We start from the raw sequence: 17450 nt of genomic DNA on the forward strand, positions 1-17450 counted from the left end.
AAAGAAGTTCTATCAGCACAGACAGCAGCTGACCAACAGAATGCAGACGGCTACATGCACAGAGACGGAGACGCTTCATGAGACACTTCCCTTTCAACAGAACACAGGCGGCATCTACGTTACACAGCTGGTCATTTCAGGTCACCTTGAAAATACCAGCAGACAATGACCTCATCTTGACAGAGAAAACAGCAGCAGAAACCAGACTGACCTGCACACAGCTCAGATTCCCGTCCCATCTGTAAACATTACTGAAAGGTCTTCTGTCCACGGGGCAGGACGGAGCCGTCTGCAACTGAAGGCAAATAAAACATTGTGAACACAGAGATATGAATGAAACGCACATCTTAATGGCTGACAGGCTTTCCTACGCTGAGATGAATTACAACGGGGGGGAAATCCCAAAATGCTATTTTTGGCATGTTCGTTGGCAGAAGGCCAAAATCAGTGATGGCCTGAAAAAGTCGACGACATTCATCATCAAACCAATCAAACCCATCCTCCCTCAGTCAGACCTTGAAAGAATCCTCCATGCCCTCATCTCGTCCCGTCTACATTTCTGCAACTTCCTTTTATCTGGCATCCCACAAAAATCCAGCTCTCGCCTCCAGCTTGTTCAGAATGCAGCAGCTACTGGTTTGAACAGGCGACATCACATCTCCCCTCTACTGGCTTCTCTCCACTGGCTCGCTGTCTGTTTTAGAATTGATTGTAAGATTTTACTGATCAGCCCCGGCTATATTTTAGATATGTTAACCCCGTATATCCCCACATGCAGCCTTAGATCCTCAGATGGGTTCCTCCTCATCGTTCCAAAGTCGAGGCTCAAAGGTGACCAGGCCTTTTCTGTGAGGGGCTTTGGAACGACCAAGCTGAGGAAATAAGGCTCGCACATTCAGTATCTTCTTTTAAATCACTTCTTAAAACCCACTTTTATAGACGAGTGATGTTCTCTTTTAGATTTTTGCCTGTTTCTTTACCCTTTTTCTTATTAGTACTACCTGCTGTCCTTCTCTTTTCTCTTTCTTCATCTACTTTTATCTTCAGCTCTTATCTTCATTCCTCTCTGTGATGTCGTCTTTTTAATCCGTTTTACCAGTACACCTTTCAACAGTGACCCAGTCTGCTCTTTTCCATTCTTACATTCTGAGTGTTTGCCTGTACTTTTTACACATGTTGTTTTTTCTTTATTATGTAAAAGCACTTTGCAAATTCTGCTCTTAAAAAGTGCTACACAAACAAAGTTTATTATTATTATTATTATTATTATTATTATTATATCAAATCCTCAAATGGAATGAAAAATGTACGGTAGAAGTTAATTTTTTTTAACTAAACCAATGGAAATTTCATCTCTTCATAATCCACCTACATGACAAATTCTAACTGTTGCGTTCGTTTTGATAATTTTAGCTAATAACATAGCGGCTTCGTCACCTCTGCCCAAGTGAGGAGACATCTGAGGCAGAAGACATGGCAGCAGCTGTCAGGCATGGCGAGCTCGCCTCCAGCCAGGACGCCCAGGCAGATAGGACATCTCTCCGCCTCCTCAGCGTCTGCCCCGTCAGGCGGGCCCTGGCCGCCTAAACACACAGGAGACCACACACACACACACATACACTCTTAGAATACTTGCCATCTAGTTTCTAATCTGTGTGAACCAAATACACAACAAAAGACTAAACGTTTCAAGCATGTATGTTGGTTTGTAAAAATCTCACCACTTCCAGCTCCAGTCATGTCCGGCCCCAGGCTGTCCTGATCACCACTACAACACAAAGGAGGTGACAACAATCAGACTGTGACGTTAACACAGAAGAGACAAGTACAGCTGATAATGTACACGAGGTACTGCAGGAAACCCGTCTAATAGTTATTCTAAGTCATACCACACAAAGTGCAGCTCTAAGCTCACAGTGTTGTGTTTGGACGAGAGCTGATAGGTGATACTAAACCCATCTTCACTGGTAACTACAGAGCAGAGCTGCAACCAACAATAGATTTGATTGCCAATTGATCGGTTGATTAGTCTCTCAAATAATCAAGTTGCTGTTGGGTTTGTAAAATTTTAGAAAATTCTTAAAGATGTCAAGAAAAAACTCAAACATGTTCAGTTTACTATTGTAGAGGAAAAAGGAAACCAAAAAATGATCAAAGGAAGCAAAAAATAAATACATTCTAAGAAAAATACTCAAACCGATTATTAATTAACAAATCTGACGGGACATAATTAAAAATTTGAGCTCACTGATTAATCGCTGCAGTTCTACTACAGAGACTCAGAACAGTTTTAGATCCAATGCGGTTATACGTCCACAGTTCAGTATCTTTGGTTAATCTGCATATTTATCTCTTCCTCTGCTGAGGCTGGTTGGTCATGACCTACCAGAAGCTTCCACATATTATTGAAATAAAACACAAAGTCCTCCATCCCACACTTATACACTTTGACAACTAAAGAAAAACACAGCAAAAGAAACAAATCACATACAGATAAATGGTCTTGTCTGACTCCGATCAATACAAGATAGAGGTCCGCCTCTACTACGGCATTTCAAAACCAGAACCTGAATGAAGGATCCACATCACAGCAACGCGTTAAGTGTTGGGGCTTTCAAACAGCAATTACACACCAGATTATTTGGAGAAAAGCAATCTTTGGTTCAGAGGCTCAGGTCAGAGATGTGTGTCATGTCAGTACAAGAGCAGGAAACCAGTGACTCCAAACTGTCATGAGGTCGGGATAACATTCGAAACAATGAGAGGACAGATGAGTGACCCAAACCACTTCCTTTGTGGGATGGTTGGGCTCATTCATGGAAACACATGATTTAAGACCAGAACCAGAGTTGTTGGATGCAGCAATGTTAGCCTGGTCCAGCTGCCACCTGAACCTGGATTACTAACAAGAAAATCAGATCAGGTTTGTTGTCATGTTGCTGTACATACACAGTAGTACGGGCAAGATGAGAGAGCGTTTCTTCAGGATCATTCAATCTGCAAAGTTTGCAGAATGCACGTCTGGGATAGGACACTAAACGATTGCTGTCGCCTGAAGGGGGCGCTGCGTTTAAGCACGCCGCCATTAAGACAAATGTGTGGCTACATGGTACTGAGGGATTGTCAAACTTTTGCACTCACTGTTGAACACTGATGATGAAGCAAACACAGAGCTGTAGGAGCTCCTCTGGCTGCTGCTGCAGAACAGAAAACTGTCCTGAGCGACACACTGATGTTTTAGGATGATTAGATATTGATGGATTGTTTTTGCCAGCAGGCAACACTTTATAAAAACAATGAATCTGTACCTTACTGTGTGCCAACATGACACACACCTTTTACAGCTTTATCCCTGTCAGGGTAGAAGCACCCTTTATCCAGTCACGGGACACCAAATCTGTTGTGTAGCTGCACACACTGAAAAGATAACATCAGCCCAGTGGACAAGTCCAACCGCTGTGACTCATCGAACCGATAATTTACAAAGTTGTTCCCGTTTTCGGTACTTTAAACACAATATTTCTGTGATGTATGACAAGCTGTAGTAGCAGAGAAACATACTGAAGATGAACCCTGATGACATGCTTCAACCTGACTTGATGCCACGTACACTGGGTTCACTGCATGAGGAGGCAACGCTAAAGTGCACACACACACACAGACACACACACACACACACACACACACACACACGTACACACACGTACACACACACACACACAATGACTGGAGCTCAGCCATAGGTTTGGCTGAAGCACCTTAAAAGCTGGACTACACACCAGAGCTGTAGATGTGTCATATAGAGACCACTACTTTGTGTTTTATGGATAGAGATTCAATTTAAAGTTTGGTGTCTATCTGGGTTCTTAAGAAATGCTCAGGGATTTTCAGTATAACAGGGAAAACAATAAAAATGCATTGAATAACATTTTGTTGTTTGATAAATATAAATATTTCACGGTGGCTCATTGGTCATAATTCTTACTTTAACTTTTAAAGCGTGCGTATAAGTTGTGGCTATGAGATAACAAGACGGCTCTTGTTTAAGTCTAACCATAGCACGCATAAAATCAATGGACAGGCAGAAACAGCCCGTTAATGTTTCTATACACTCTAATTAAATAAACTGAATAACAGCATTGGTTTCATTTGTAACCCAAATAGTGCTACTGATGTGGTTACATCATCTAATATGATTTAAATATATTCATTATTATTACATTAAAAAGGGAAAATGGAAATGATGGGGTGATTATTTATTAATTTTCCAGCAATGTATTTCACAAACTAGTTTCCAGCTTTCTGTGAAGACACCGCTCGACTCCACACTACCACCTGCTCAGCTGTAACGCGTGCTCTGCTACATGTGCTGCAGACAGCTTTGAGTATTGAAAACTATGACATCTGAGCCACTCTGATGAACAGACTGTGTGTCAGCGGTTTGAAATGGTTCTTAAAAATGATTTTCTGCACTGTGTTCGATAACAAAAATGTAATATCAGTATATATCTGACAACGTATACAACAGCATACCTGTGATAGGCCAGTACTGACCATCCAATATACTGGTTCAGCTCTAGTCTAAATATTTAATAGTGTTGTCATTAAGATTGTCAGCAGTGTAATTTCAGCTTTACAGCTGCACAAACTAATACTGCCTTTCTCTTTTTCCTCCAACATTTACGGCACAGTTCTCTTGTTTGCATAAACTTTTTTTTTAAACGGTCACTGGACCAAGGTGCATTGAGTTTGAGTGCTTTGTGTGAGCACCACATAGTGGCCGGTTATCTGAACCGTGCAGTGTAAGCAGAGAGGTTACAGGATTTACTGATCGTACAAAATCAGTGTGTGGCCAGCTTTCAAGGCTAACCCTGCTAGCATGCTATAGGTGATGTACGGGCAAAACTTTCTCGGTGGAACTTGTGTTCTAAAATTTCTGCTCAGGACAGCGAGTGCATCAACAGAAATAGACCTCTGGCAGGAACCAACCCGAGGTCTCCCACGAAGGTCCAGTACCGAATAGTGTGACAACTACACAGACCTTAAATCTCTTGTATGTAGAATAGACGACATTTAAGAAGTTGAAGAAAGTCTCAGTCGTCCTCTCCTTTGCAGGAACACAAACCCAGCTAAGTAGTCTCCACTGAGAACATGTGCTCACTGTGACAACTGCTCTCTGTCACACTGAATGAATGAACATGAGCTCAGCAGCAGCCTCCGTCTCAGTCATGACACAAAGCGAATAGAAATGACTGAACTGTGACACCAGTAATATAAATCTGAGGGTAATCCAACATCACTAACATCTAAATGTGAACTAAACAATCTAAACAGGGCTGCTGTATGGCAAGACCTAATCAGATTATACATGTGTCTAGTGCTGCAGCAAAAACAGGTGCGCTGCCAGCTGAACTATAAATTAAACTCGACTAACGATGCGTATGTGGCAACAGGACTGCCATTAAGCCCAAGTGCTGAATACAAAACCACCTGTTCTGTGTTTGTCTTTGTCAAAATAAGATGCAAAAAGTTGCATAGCCACATAAGGACGAGGATTTTTTTAAATAATAAAATGATTACTTAATTAACAACAGAAAACTTGTGAACAACAATTTGATATTTACAATTACATCATATCAACAAAAGTTAAACATTAAGTATATGGCTTCCTAAAATGTGCTTTTTATTGAAATTTTTTTTTTAAATTAGCGATGATAAATAAACTTGTTCGTGGCCAAATAACATCATGGTAACAATATTTCTAAAGCAAATTTTTATTTGTCAATAAGGTAATTTCCACTCACAATTTAATAGTTTAGAAGTATATTAAGGCAGAAGATGAGACGTCAGAGTGGGTTTTGTAGATTTGCTGTAGCACCAGGATGCACCACCAGGTGGAGCCTCCACTGTTTACTGGGATGGAGTTACAGGTGTGTTTGCTGACCGTCTGCACAGGATGCTAAAAACAAGCGCACCTTCCGGCTGTCGAAGCGCTAGCTGTGGCAGCGTGTTGATGAACTCTGCCGCTTTAAGCAGTAAAAGGTGTCTGGCTGCTGTCTGGTGTAGCTGCTAACGGCGCTAACGTACAGGAGCAGCAGGACTCTGATTACATGCTTCCAACAACATTCAGAGTAAAGTGATGAAGTGTATCAGCACCTCTCTGTTCTCACTATAAATACATTTTACAGGAGGCAGTAAATGCTGACAGGCTTCCCAGACTGACAGAGTTGCTGCAACTGAATTATAATCAGATGTTTCTAGCAGCTGGACAAACAGTACCTGCAGTGAACAAGTCACTGCATCATGAGGATTAATTTCATATAAAACTACTGCAAAGCAAGTAATTATGGTACAGGTTAAACACTGTGGAAGAGTGCAGCTTATATGCTGTGTTGAATAGTTTGGATTTGGGAGACAATCACTGAATGGCAATTTTAAATAAAGGTACTGTTTTCTGCTGTTAAATTAATAAGTCAACCCGTTTAATTAATTTGTAATGATTACGCAACCATTGATTGGTAACGTGACCAACTGTCTGTTAGGGAAACTGTTTAAAAATGTGAATCCCTATCCACACTAAGAAGGTATTGTTAGCCAAGCAGCTAACAAAGTAGTAATATGAGTGTATATATATAATATACACACGTATGCATGAATGTGTGTAGAACAGGCCATCTGTGCTCTTGGCCTCTGGTAGAGAACCCAGCTGCTTCAGAAAGACTTTACCTTGTGTAAAAATTAAAGGAAATATCTACTGTCACGGTGAGCTGCTGTCCTAATTTTGAATTTCTTGTGATCTAAAAGTGAAAGTGAAATAGTTTTTCATTTGACACTGCACACAGGCCACACAGCATTACAGAAAGCTGTGCTGGAGGTCTGAGTCTAAGGTGAAGTCTGACTAGTCTTTGCAGTTGTCAGGCTTTTACATCCACAATCCAGACTTGACAGTCTCAGTGGTGGTGAACAAACCCAACTCCAGCAGGCCATCACACTCCTCTAGCTGGCTGACAACCTGAGCCTCTGATATCTGATCTAGAACCAGCCTGGCTGCAGCCACTTTCCCTCTGGAGATTGTAAAATGTGCCGGAGTGAAACCTCTGCTAACAGTGAGACCAAACCCTCGTTTTTCTACACACTTCAAATAAACCCAGTCAACACAGGCCACCAGTCATCAGCCTGGTTCTCCAACTGTCACTCCAACTCTGTTGTTCGGGGTATTTTACCATGTAACGCTGCAGGCTAACTGATAAGCCTGAAAGCTTATGCTAGCCTGCCTACGGTGAAATTTAATCCATGTGCTAATGTATAGTAAATATAGTGATCGGCGTAGTGAGATGACGGTTAAGTTGGCAGGCGAACACTTGTGAATGCTTGCTGTTGTTTTTGCCAGCACGGCCTGGCTGCTGGAGGCACAAAATTAGCACCAAGTTGATCAAGCAGTGCCAACACGACGGTGACAACATGGTTGTTATTGGTTAGCCGGACTGCTACTGCTAGCTAAAAACACAGCTACCTAAGGGCTAGCCGGCTGTTGTTAGCACGGCGGCAAACACGGCTAAATACAGTTTATTAATAGCCACGATGATTGCACTGAAGGTCATAAGTTAGCTAGCTAGGTAGCAGCAAGCGAGTTTAGCCGAGAGCTAACTAGCGGCTTTGAACAACAGCACCTGCTTACGTCGCTTTTAGCCTCCTAGCGGCTAGCTCCACTCAGCTAAGTGTCGTTACTCACCTTTGAGTGCAGCTGCGGCTCGTTTGCACCAACTAAACCGTTGTTAGCGTCCAAACTCCCGCTATGAAATGCTGACAAATAGCGCTACCTGGGAACTGTTTTGGGCTAAAAACGGAGCGTTGCTTTCAGAAAGTCTCAGCCACATGTCTCGCGGTCTGGCTGCGAGTTTGTGCCGTTGGCGCCCCCCATCGGAGCCGCCGGGCATTACAGAGCGCAGGGATTTATCCGTCTGGACACATTTACATAACAAAGACAGAACAGGACGATAAACACACACAGACATAAACACACACTGCTCTGAAATACATATAGAAATACCTAAATATTAGATAAAAGTACTTTGAAATAAATAAAAGTCATATCCTGTTTTAATTAAAATCTATTTGACTGCTGCAGCTATTTAAATATTTATTGTATGATTTATTTATTTATTTATTTATTTCAAAGCCATTGTTATTTATTTTATGAGACTGTTTATTAATTGACTGATTAATTAATTAACTAATGACTAGATAAAACAGCATTTCATAAACAGCAACAGGTGATAGAAAATCCCTAAGATTGCACTTTATGACTCTTTTTTTTAATATATGGACATTACCAACATTCTTTATTCGTGGTATTCTACAGCACAGCACATTGAAACCAGGTTATAGATGTTTTTAGTTAATATAAATAGAGTCAGTATTATTGGAAATATTACAAAACACACGATAATGTCTTTATACTGTCCAGATATAATCCAACATGGCCGACCAGTCCAGTTTAAAGTCGATAGAGCTCTGATCACTGGTAAGTGTGACAGAAGTAGTTCAAAGTCCCATCAAACACACCCTTTATATGTCGCTGTGAGGGATCCAAATCTTGATCTGTGCGGTCAGATAAATGAAAAGTTTAGCAGCATGAGTGTCTACTGACACACAGAAGTGGACAAATTGGTTAAGAGTTGTTTAAATGACAGGTGAGATGTCAAGTCATGCATGATGAGATATTTGGAAAAAAAACATTTTTTGGACAATTCGTCCATGAATGTTCAATTCTTTCCTCCAGCCAGCAGGGTGCAGCTCTACTGGTTGTAAAAAAAACTTAGCTTGTGTTGGATTCTATCAGAAAATTGTCTTAATTCTCACCTCATGCTCAGCTAAATAGTTTATGATCTCAGTCGGTGGGGTCACAGCTCCTTCAATACAGCATAATGTTTTGGTAATTTTTGATAATGATGGTCTCATTTACAGTAAAATAGACAATACAGCAGCAGCGTACTAATCTGTGATCGACACCTCGCCACCTTAGCAGCAGTGTGTCCTCAACTTCTCAGTCAGATCTACCACTGACTCATGACATCCAGTTTCAAAGGGCCAAGATGGTGACAGCCAAAGTGCCAAACTCAAGTCTACAGTCCACAGACCAATGGGTGGTGTCAGTGTAGTTATATAATTAATCCGTCATCTTCTCATAGACTTCTACGCAATCAGACGTTGTGTTTTGTCTTCTCTGCAGGTATCTCAAGTTGCGTAACTAAACATTTCTAAAGTGCTGTTATTGGCCTTATAAAAGTGGCTTCGTAAACTAAACTGAATTAAACTTTCCTTTGCAACTAGAGGAGTCGCCCCCTGTTGGCTGCTAGAAAGTGTAAAACTTACCCACTTGCTTTGCTTTTTAATCTTTTATATGCAGTCTATGATGGGAACCAAAGAGCGCTAAAGGATAGTGTCGACTAAACAGTAGACACAACCCGAAAAATAAATGCTAATGTTCCTCTGTGTCTGCGAAAATGAACTATTCGTCCAGCTATCTGCCCTCCCCTTGGATAGTCACAAAGTGTATGCATGCACTTTTAAAGATGTTAAGAAGAGTTTTTGTTCTGAAAATTGTGTTTTCATGCCTGATGGTTGTAGAATTATAACGTTAGTCGCAGTAGTCACGATGAGAAACTGCATCAGACACAAACATAACATTCATGTATGTTCCCCTCCAGGGCTGCAAGGTGGATCAGTGGTTAGCACTGTTGCCTCGCAGCAAGAAGGCCGCCGGTTCACGTCCTGGTGGGGGCACCGGAATCTTTCTGTGTGGAGTCTCCATGTTCTCCCCGTGCAGCGTGGGTTCTCTCCGGGTTCTCCGGCTTCCTCCCACACAGTCCAAAAACATGTTGAGGTTAATTGGTGATTCTAAATTGTCCGTAGGTGTGAATGTGAGTGTGCTTGGTTGTCTGTCTCTAAGTGTAGCCCTGTGATAGACTGGTGACCTGTCCAGGTGAACCTGCCTTCACCCTAAGTCAGCTGGGATAGACTCCAGCCCCCCATGACCCTAGTGAGGATTAAGGTGTATAGATGATGGATGGATGGATGTTCCCCTCCAGCAGACGTGCATAGCTCATGCTGCTGTTGTTGGTCATTGTTGTCAAAGGAAGTCCATCATCTGTTTGGTTGAGATCTCACACATATTCAACGCATTGGAACATTTTCTTTTTTTACTACTTTGTTTTGAGTAATCTTGTCGTGCAAATTGAACAACATAAAAATGACCAATAAAAAGCACCAAATGGTTTTAAACAATAGGCTTATTGCTTGTTGAGGTTTATGCAGCTGATTCAGTATTAATAACACCTGTGCTGTTTGTGCAAATCTGAATGTAATCAATTATTTACTGTTATTATTTACAGCAAGAGATTTTAATCAGGCACAAACCCATGTGCGGCTGTTAAGCGGAGCAGTAATGGATAGCATGCTGGTAAAAAGAGAGCTAATTACTGAACCTAAACCTCGGCAACAAACACACAACACAGCAGTGAGCTCCAACGTATAGGAGAACCAACGTTGTCCTCAGATTACTGCTCTGAGCAGCGGCACAGTGTGACGCCGAGTCGTCTCCTGATGAAAACAGAAAGTTTTCTGTAGTGTAAGATTATGCATAAAAAAAGATGTTTTGGGAGCTGTGGGAAGTGGAGCGCTCAGCAAAGTCATTAACAATTCAATTATGTTGAAAGGAACGAGCCAAAAGAAAGTGTCCAGTGGTTAAACAGAACAAAAGGATGAGCTTGCCAGCAAATGGAGCTTGTTAGGTTATATCAGACAAGAGAGCTGTTTGAAGTCCCAACTAGCAACCATGAAAAGTGAGCGCTGAATATTAAAAACACTGGCATGTGTTCAGACGACTCCTATTAGCGCACAGCGGAGGGAGCGGCGACGGGCCCAGAAAACACTCATCCTGGCTCTCTGCATCAACGCTGCTGCTCGTCGCTTCCTCCGCAGCCGGCAGAGGAGTTTAAGCTTCACCACACGTTTAGAAGATGGACACCAGGAACAGAATGTTAATTATAAGAGTGAATATTGATTTAATTTTCAGGTCAGTTCGGTCAAGTTTTTTTTTACCACAATATCCCTGATGGTGGCAGGAGACAAGTATTTCAACCTTTTTTTTTCCATTTTCAGTTCGATTCTTTCTCATTGATTTTGTCGTTTCACATCTTATTGAATTTAAAAATATTTATTGGCTTTCTTATTGCCTTTTCACCATTTTTTCCTTCTTTGTTAACTTTTATTGATTGCTTGTATTTACTGTCTTTTCAGCCTGACAGTCAACCGCAAAGCACTTTGAATTTCTTTGAATAGGAAGAAAACTATCAGGATTTTTAAAGATGAATCTTTGGGGCATTTTATTGCCTTTAAAACAATTTGTACATACAGTATATACATGTAGATACATAAAACCATGTCAACCATTTACAGATGCCTTTTAAATTGATGACTTCAAGTATTTAATAATAACTTTATGTATCAATTTTAACTAAGTTCATTCGGCTACTCTCACAATCTGTTTCAACCATTATTTAACTACATTTAACAAATCATTTCAACCATTTTCCATGTCTTTAAGCTAAAAATTCCAACTATTTATCATTAACTTGTAGCTATTTTAAGCTTTTATCTATTCCATTTAGCATATCCTTTATATTCTATATTGAGCAAAGTAATTAAACTGTTTTCTGTATCTTCAAGTACAAAATTATAAAAAAGGTTTACTTATTTCAACTTTTTTTAAAAATTAGGCCCGCTTTAGCTCTCTATTCAAACCATTTATCCATTACTTTTAGCTAGCAATCAATTCATGACTTTAAGCTAACTGTTTGAGCTATTTATCAACAACTTTTAGCAATTCAGTTTAGCGAGTTCATGCATTAACGTTTTATCCATTCTAGCTCAACCATTTATCAATTACATTTAGCTATCTGTTGTAACCTTTTAGGAATTTTCTTTAACATTTAATAAGTTATTTTGGACACAACATTCTCATAGCATTAGCAATTTCCCTGAGGTCTTGTACCGAAGGGATTAAAAAAGTTTTATTCTAATTCTATTTCTATCGGCTACTTTTAGCGAACATCGTCAACTATTCATCAATACCTTTTAGCTACTCGTGTTTTCAGCCTTTTTTTTTTTTCCTCGTTAGCACATCATACATCCAGTATGTTTTATGCAACAATTTCAACTGTTCCTCTATGACTTTGAGCTAAAAAACAAAAAGGCCTGTTTTTGCAACCTCTACTATCTAGTTTCAGCTAACAATTAAGCCATTTAGCCATGACGTCTAGCGAATCATTTAAACTTTTTAACTCTATAAACTATAGCTATGCACAAAAACAAATTTATCTATTAAACCATTTAGCTGTTTGAATTATGTAGTGATATTCATTATGTTTAGCTAACTACTACAACTGCTCAACTATTATTTTCAACTGTTTTAACCCTTTGTCTGTTATTTGTTATTGAAGCTTTCTCAGATTTGCGTACTCTCGATAACAGTGCTTTGTGTTGAATTGAGCCAATTCAATTAGTGGATTTAAGTTTTTTAATCAAATGGTAATTTATAGTTGTCCACATTCATCTCCTGAGCGCACACTTATTACATCACATAGGTACCACCAGGGGCACAGTGGGCTTCACGCAAAACGTAGAAAGGCAGCTAGCGGGAGAAGCTGGTAGGAATAAAGCAAGAAACAAGCGTAAACCCAAAGCAAAATGTTCAGTGTTTTATTTAAAAACTATAAACAGTCACCAAAGTAAATAAAGCCAATCTCTAACAGACTGTTAGGTCTATGTATAGTCACACATCCTACTGACACCGCAGAAATGAGGATGGTTGGGTCGCCCCGGTCAGATGCTAATACGACAGGCAGTCAAATGTTACACAACACACGGTAGAGAGGACAGTCTGAGGACGTGAGCCGGAATGTGGCATGGTATTAAGAATGAAAAAATAGTACAATAAAACTCCACACTATATTAAGATAGAAAAAAGTAGTGAAGAAAATATCATACCTGCACGTAAAGCAAAGAACACAGGAGAAAACCTGTATAAAAACTCCATGTATTTAAACCAATTTACAAATACAAAAAAATTTTGGTACGCACACTGTGCCCGTACAATGACAAAACGCTTACAGTGGATATATGTTACTTGTGTGTGTGTGCGTGTTGAGGGGAGGGTGTGCGAGGGAAGAGGAAGGGAAGAGAATACCTTCAATATTTTTTTTTTTTCTTCTACAAAATGACATGAGATATATTATTCCATACTCTTTCAGCCAGCAAAATGAGTTCTACAAGGTATTATAATACAAAAAATGTCACAGTTCCACAAAAAACTGTTTTTCCCCCTCCCTAAGCTTTACAGCATCAGTACCTTTGCAGAATTATTTACAGGTTTTTAAGTACATTCATCCACTGCTGAGTATAGAATCACATTAGATACAAGTGACCAGGGATCATAAAAAAAGCAAAAAAAAACAAAAACAAAAAACAAAAAAACATACTACTTTATTCAATCCTGCCAAAGTAATGCTTCTATTACTCCACAGAGCAAGTTCTCCAGTGGCTGCATCTGCATGAAAGAGGATCTTCTTTATATATATTCACAACATATTTACAAGATTCTTTTTCATTAATTGTAATGGTATTCATTTCAATAATAAATAAGTGAAAATATATTGACTCAAGTAAGAAAACCAAGCTACCAAGTTTCTAATGAAAAAAAAAAAAAAGAAATTTTCTCTGCGCCAGTTGCCAGCTGAGTCCTCCTCCTCCACCCGACCCTACGGGACACCTTCAGTAGCCCCGCCCCCTTACCCTGCCTTCCCGCCCACCCATAACTCTTCAGTCGACCGCCGCTCACACCAACGCACACATCAGTTCACAGGACGAAGAGAAAAAAAAAAAGAAAAAAAAAAAGAAATAAAATGTGCTCGTGTTTGGGGTTTCGTCGGTGGAGTCCCTCGGGGAAGCAGTCTTAAAGAGCTCCCCCTGGTGGGCAGCTGGTGGAAGACCCCATGGCAGTTTTTTTTTTTTTTTTCTTTTTCCTTCTGTATGTGTGTGTGGATGGAGGAGGGCAGGGGTGTTTGAACACAGGTTGGCGAGGAAGTAGGTGAGGGAGGGATGAGAGTGGGGTTTGAGGGGGGGGCAGGCGCGGCAGAAGGAGGGTCTTTGTTCCGGCTCTCTGCTCCCCCCTGCGGACCCGCTACGGCTCACCGGTGGCTTGCTCCTCTCGTCTCGGGAGAGGGCCTGGGGCGGTGGCGGTGGTGGTGGTGGTGGTGGGGGGGTTGTAGAGGTTGTCCTTTTGGCGTTAAGCCTGGAGCGAGCGCGTCAGTTCGTAAAGGCATTTGGCGAGCGTGGTGGAAACCTCCATGTTACTTAGCGCGAGCACGGAGAGGTGCGTCTCATGCCTCTTTACCAACCTGAGACAGGAGGGAAACAACAAACACAAAACTTAAATCCCTCAAACACTTACAACTAGTCAAAAACACTAACTTTGAGCATTGAATCTCTGTTGTTTATCCTCATATAACCGTCTTCATCCATTCAGAATTCACTGAGTCCAGCAGGATACTTACATGCGACCACAGTCCGAGTGCTTGGCGATGTTCTTTAACGTTAAGGCAGCAGTTAGTCGTATGTGTTTGGTCACTGGTCCCTCTTTCTCGTCCTAGAAGAGGAAACACAGTCGTGGATTTAGAAATGGTTCAGAGAGTGTTCCACTAGAAGAGATGACCAGCAGTGTAACAAGAACCATACTTTGCAACATCATGGATGGTTCCTTACAGTCTAGAGCTGTGGTACACAGGTCAGCTGATGAACTGGTGGCTCAGTGTGCATTCATTTGACCAAATTCTCATTAGCTCGACATTTGCTGGTGTTTACTTTCATAAAGATATAACTCCTGCAATAATAGCTTTCTAAGAAATACTTATTTTTGGTGGAGGGAGGAACCGACTGCCTTTGAACACCATGAAGACTTTGAACCGTCTCATGGAGAGTTAGTTAAGTTAAGGTTTACTGAACGTTTACTCGGAGTCGGCTCCAAAGCAACGTCTAAGAAATTCAAAATCAATTTTTATTTGCCGCTAACGCTTCCACATGTGACCCATCTGCACGAAACCAGTCACATTGCACCTTGGGCTATATCCGAGATACAGCCCAAAACACGTTAACACATGATAAAGTATTGATGTTGGGTTTAGATCGGCCCATTCAGTTGTTTTCTACATGTAGGTAACATCTAATATCGCTGTCAAATACCGTCAGTGTGCCTGAGCGGTAACACCAGAAAGAAGCTGTAGGTGAGTAATGTGTCACTGCCAGCCAATCCTGTCCCGTGATTTGCGTCATGTGCTAGCAAGATGCGGCTTTTGTTTTCACATAACAGCCCAAGGTGTGATGTGACTGATTTCGTGCAGATGGGTCACATGTGGTGTGTTTAGAGGCACCATGAAAAAACTGTGATCAAAGCAGTCGCTCTCGGACTTTGTGGAGTTTTGAGTCGTACATTCTTTTTACTGAAGATGCCCAAACACAGTGGGAAGCTCTGACTGCAAGTCCATCCAGTGTGCTCAGCATAACTCAGGAGTAATCAGTGATCTACAGGTAGATGCTGTGTCCTGTAAAAACTGCCCCTTGGGTTGTTTGTTGTTCAAATGAGAGGCAATGCAAGCAGCTGCTGTGGATTTATTGCAGACTGAACAGAACCGTGTCTGCTTTCAAAGTCCACATTGGTCTGCACATATGGAAGCAGAGAGATGGCATTGGCCCTAAAATCCTCATTTTCTAGGGGAAGCAACAGTTCAGAGTTTGATCTCAGCTATTTTTTTTTTTTTTTAAATATATTTTTTTGGCCTTTGCCTTTATTAAGTGCAGTAGAGGGAGACAGGAAAGGGGGGAGAAGAATGGGGACAGACCTGCAGCAAAGGGTCGTGAGCGGGATTCGAACTCACGACCGCTGCATCGGGGAACTATAGCCCCTGTTCATGGGCCGCCCGCTCTACCAGGTGAGCTATAGGGGGGCCCATGATCTCAGCTATTTTAGGGCAGAAAAGGAAATCCTCTAAATAACTAACTCTTGATACACAGATATGAGTTTTTAGGGTTTGTTCAATGACTCGACAAAAAATGAAGTGTCCACTTTGCAAACCATCTTAAAGCAGCAGCTAACTGGTCTGTGTTGTGTTCCTTAATAGTTCTACTTTCAGAAATCCTATCAGTAAGGACACCCAAGTCTGTCTGTAATTTAACATAAAACAGTCAGGTTCGATTGGTTTAATATGGCACAAATATGAGCTTCTTTTTGTTTATCTATAATTCATTTGGGTCAATAAGGTTAGCAGGTAGAGTGCTCTCAGTGCACTGAGGCCTGTTTAGTTCATCTAGAGATAACATGCTGATTGATTTTCCCTGTGGCCAATCAATCGGTTGAAGAGTGGGCAGGACTTCAGACTATCAAGATGTGCTTTGGTGGACTGCTGTCCTACTAATGACCAATAAAATAAGGATCTTGAATGTTTTCCAACCCCACATAGACCTGGAAATGACCACATTCCTTTTTCCCAGCATTTCCAGTCTGTCCTGACCTGTGTGTGAACCACAAGGAAACAGTGGGATTTAAAAGCTTCAGAGCAGCTTACGTCCACCTCAGCCAAGCAAGAGCTTAAGAAGTCATACAGAAGTGTGTGTGTGCGCGAGTTTGACGGAAATTCAGGGAGAAACGGTGGTAATGGTCAGCCTTGTCCTACTCACAGTGAAGTCCCTGAAGACCAGGTTTCGAGAGCCTCTGCGTAGGGCCATGAGAGCTGCGCTCGGATGATTGACGATTGCTTTCGGTGCTCGCGGTGCCGGAGTGCTGCCTGCCGCTGGCGGAGTTCTGTACAGCACATCAAGCACACACATCACGCATTATATCACTTCTCAAAGAGGTTTTGACAAGCAAGCTACACCACAGGTACTGAAGGTGAAGTCCCTTTCTATCTGCTGTTCAGGAAATTCTGGTCAATTTTGATCCATGAGTCCAAGTGCAGTACAGCAGCGGTGTCCAACCTTTATTGCACCACGGACCGGATCTACTCAAGAACATTTTCTACGGACCGGTCATTGCACACATAACAAAAAATAATTGTTTATTCATATAAAAAGTTTCAAAAACAAATAAAATTACTTGCTAAATATAATATAAATATGTGTACTTTCTCAGTATTGAGTTTTCCCACTTTCCAAAGAAGCTCTCTGGAGACATTATTTTTTTAAATTCATTTCCGTGGCAGTTAGGCTCACGGCTTTGTTTAACGGCCAAGCATGAAAACTGAGAGTCAAGTGCAGGAAAAAAGCGCAGACGGAAGTGATGGGAAGACGAGCTGGTCGTTTTTCAAAATAAATCACCCTGTAGACTGCACTGGAAAAAA

General features: G+C 41.2%; 2 protein-coding genes across 3 annotated transcripts in view; both read right to left on the minus strand.

Moving 5' to 3' along the window:
• Nucleotides 1-7900, minus strand: part of scaf11 (SR-related CTD-associated factor 11) — a 21942-nt gene extending 14042 nt beyond the window's left edge. Inside the window, exons 1-4 of the mRNA XM_008284108.1 lie at nucleotides 7733-7900; nucleotides 1722-1768; nucleotides 1438-1583; nucleotides 212-295 (exon numbers count right to left, since the gene is read on the minus strand). Coding sequence (XP_008282330.1) covers nucleotides 212-295; nucleotides 1438-1583; nucleotides 1722-1740 — 249 coding nt within the window. The 5' untranslated portion in view covers nucleotides 1741-1768; nucleotides 7733-7900. The remainder of the gene's footprint in view (nucleotides 1-211; nucleotides 296-1437; nucleotides 1584-1721; nucleotides 1769-7732) is intronic.
• A 4846-nt stretch (nucleotides 7901-12746) lies between these two features.
• arid2 (AT-rich interactive domain 2) overlaps nucleotides 12747-17450 on the minus strand; it is a 47542-nt gene continuing 42838 nt past the window's right edge. For both annotated transcript variants that reach the window (XM_008284112.1, XM_008284110.1), the window contains exons 19-21: nucleotides 16792-16915; nucleotides 14616-14707; nucleotides 12747-14459 (exon numbers count right to left, since the gene is read on the minus strand). In XM_008284112.1, the coding sequence (XP_008282334.1) occupies nucleotides 14348-14459; nucleotides 14616-14707; nucleotides 16792-16915 (328 nt within the window). In that variant the 3' untranslated portion in view covers nucleotides 12747-14347. The remainder of the gene's footprint in view (nucleotides 14460-14615; nucleotides 14708-16791; nucleotides 16916-17450) is intronic.

The sequence above is a fragment of the Stegastes partitus genome, unplaced genomic scaffold (genome assembly GCF_000690725.1).
Source record: "Stegastes partitus isolate 25-593 unplaced genomic scaffold, Stegastes_partitus-1.0.2 Scaffold346, whole genome shotgun sequence".
Classification (NCBI taxonomy): domain Eukaryota; kingdom Metazoa; phylum Chordata; class Actinopteri; family Pomacentridae; genus Stegastes; species Stegastes partitus.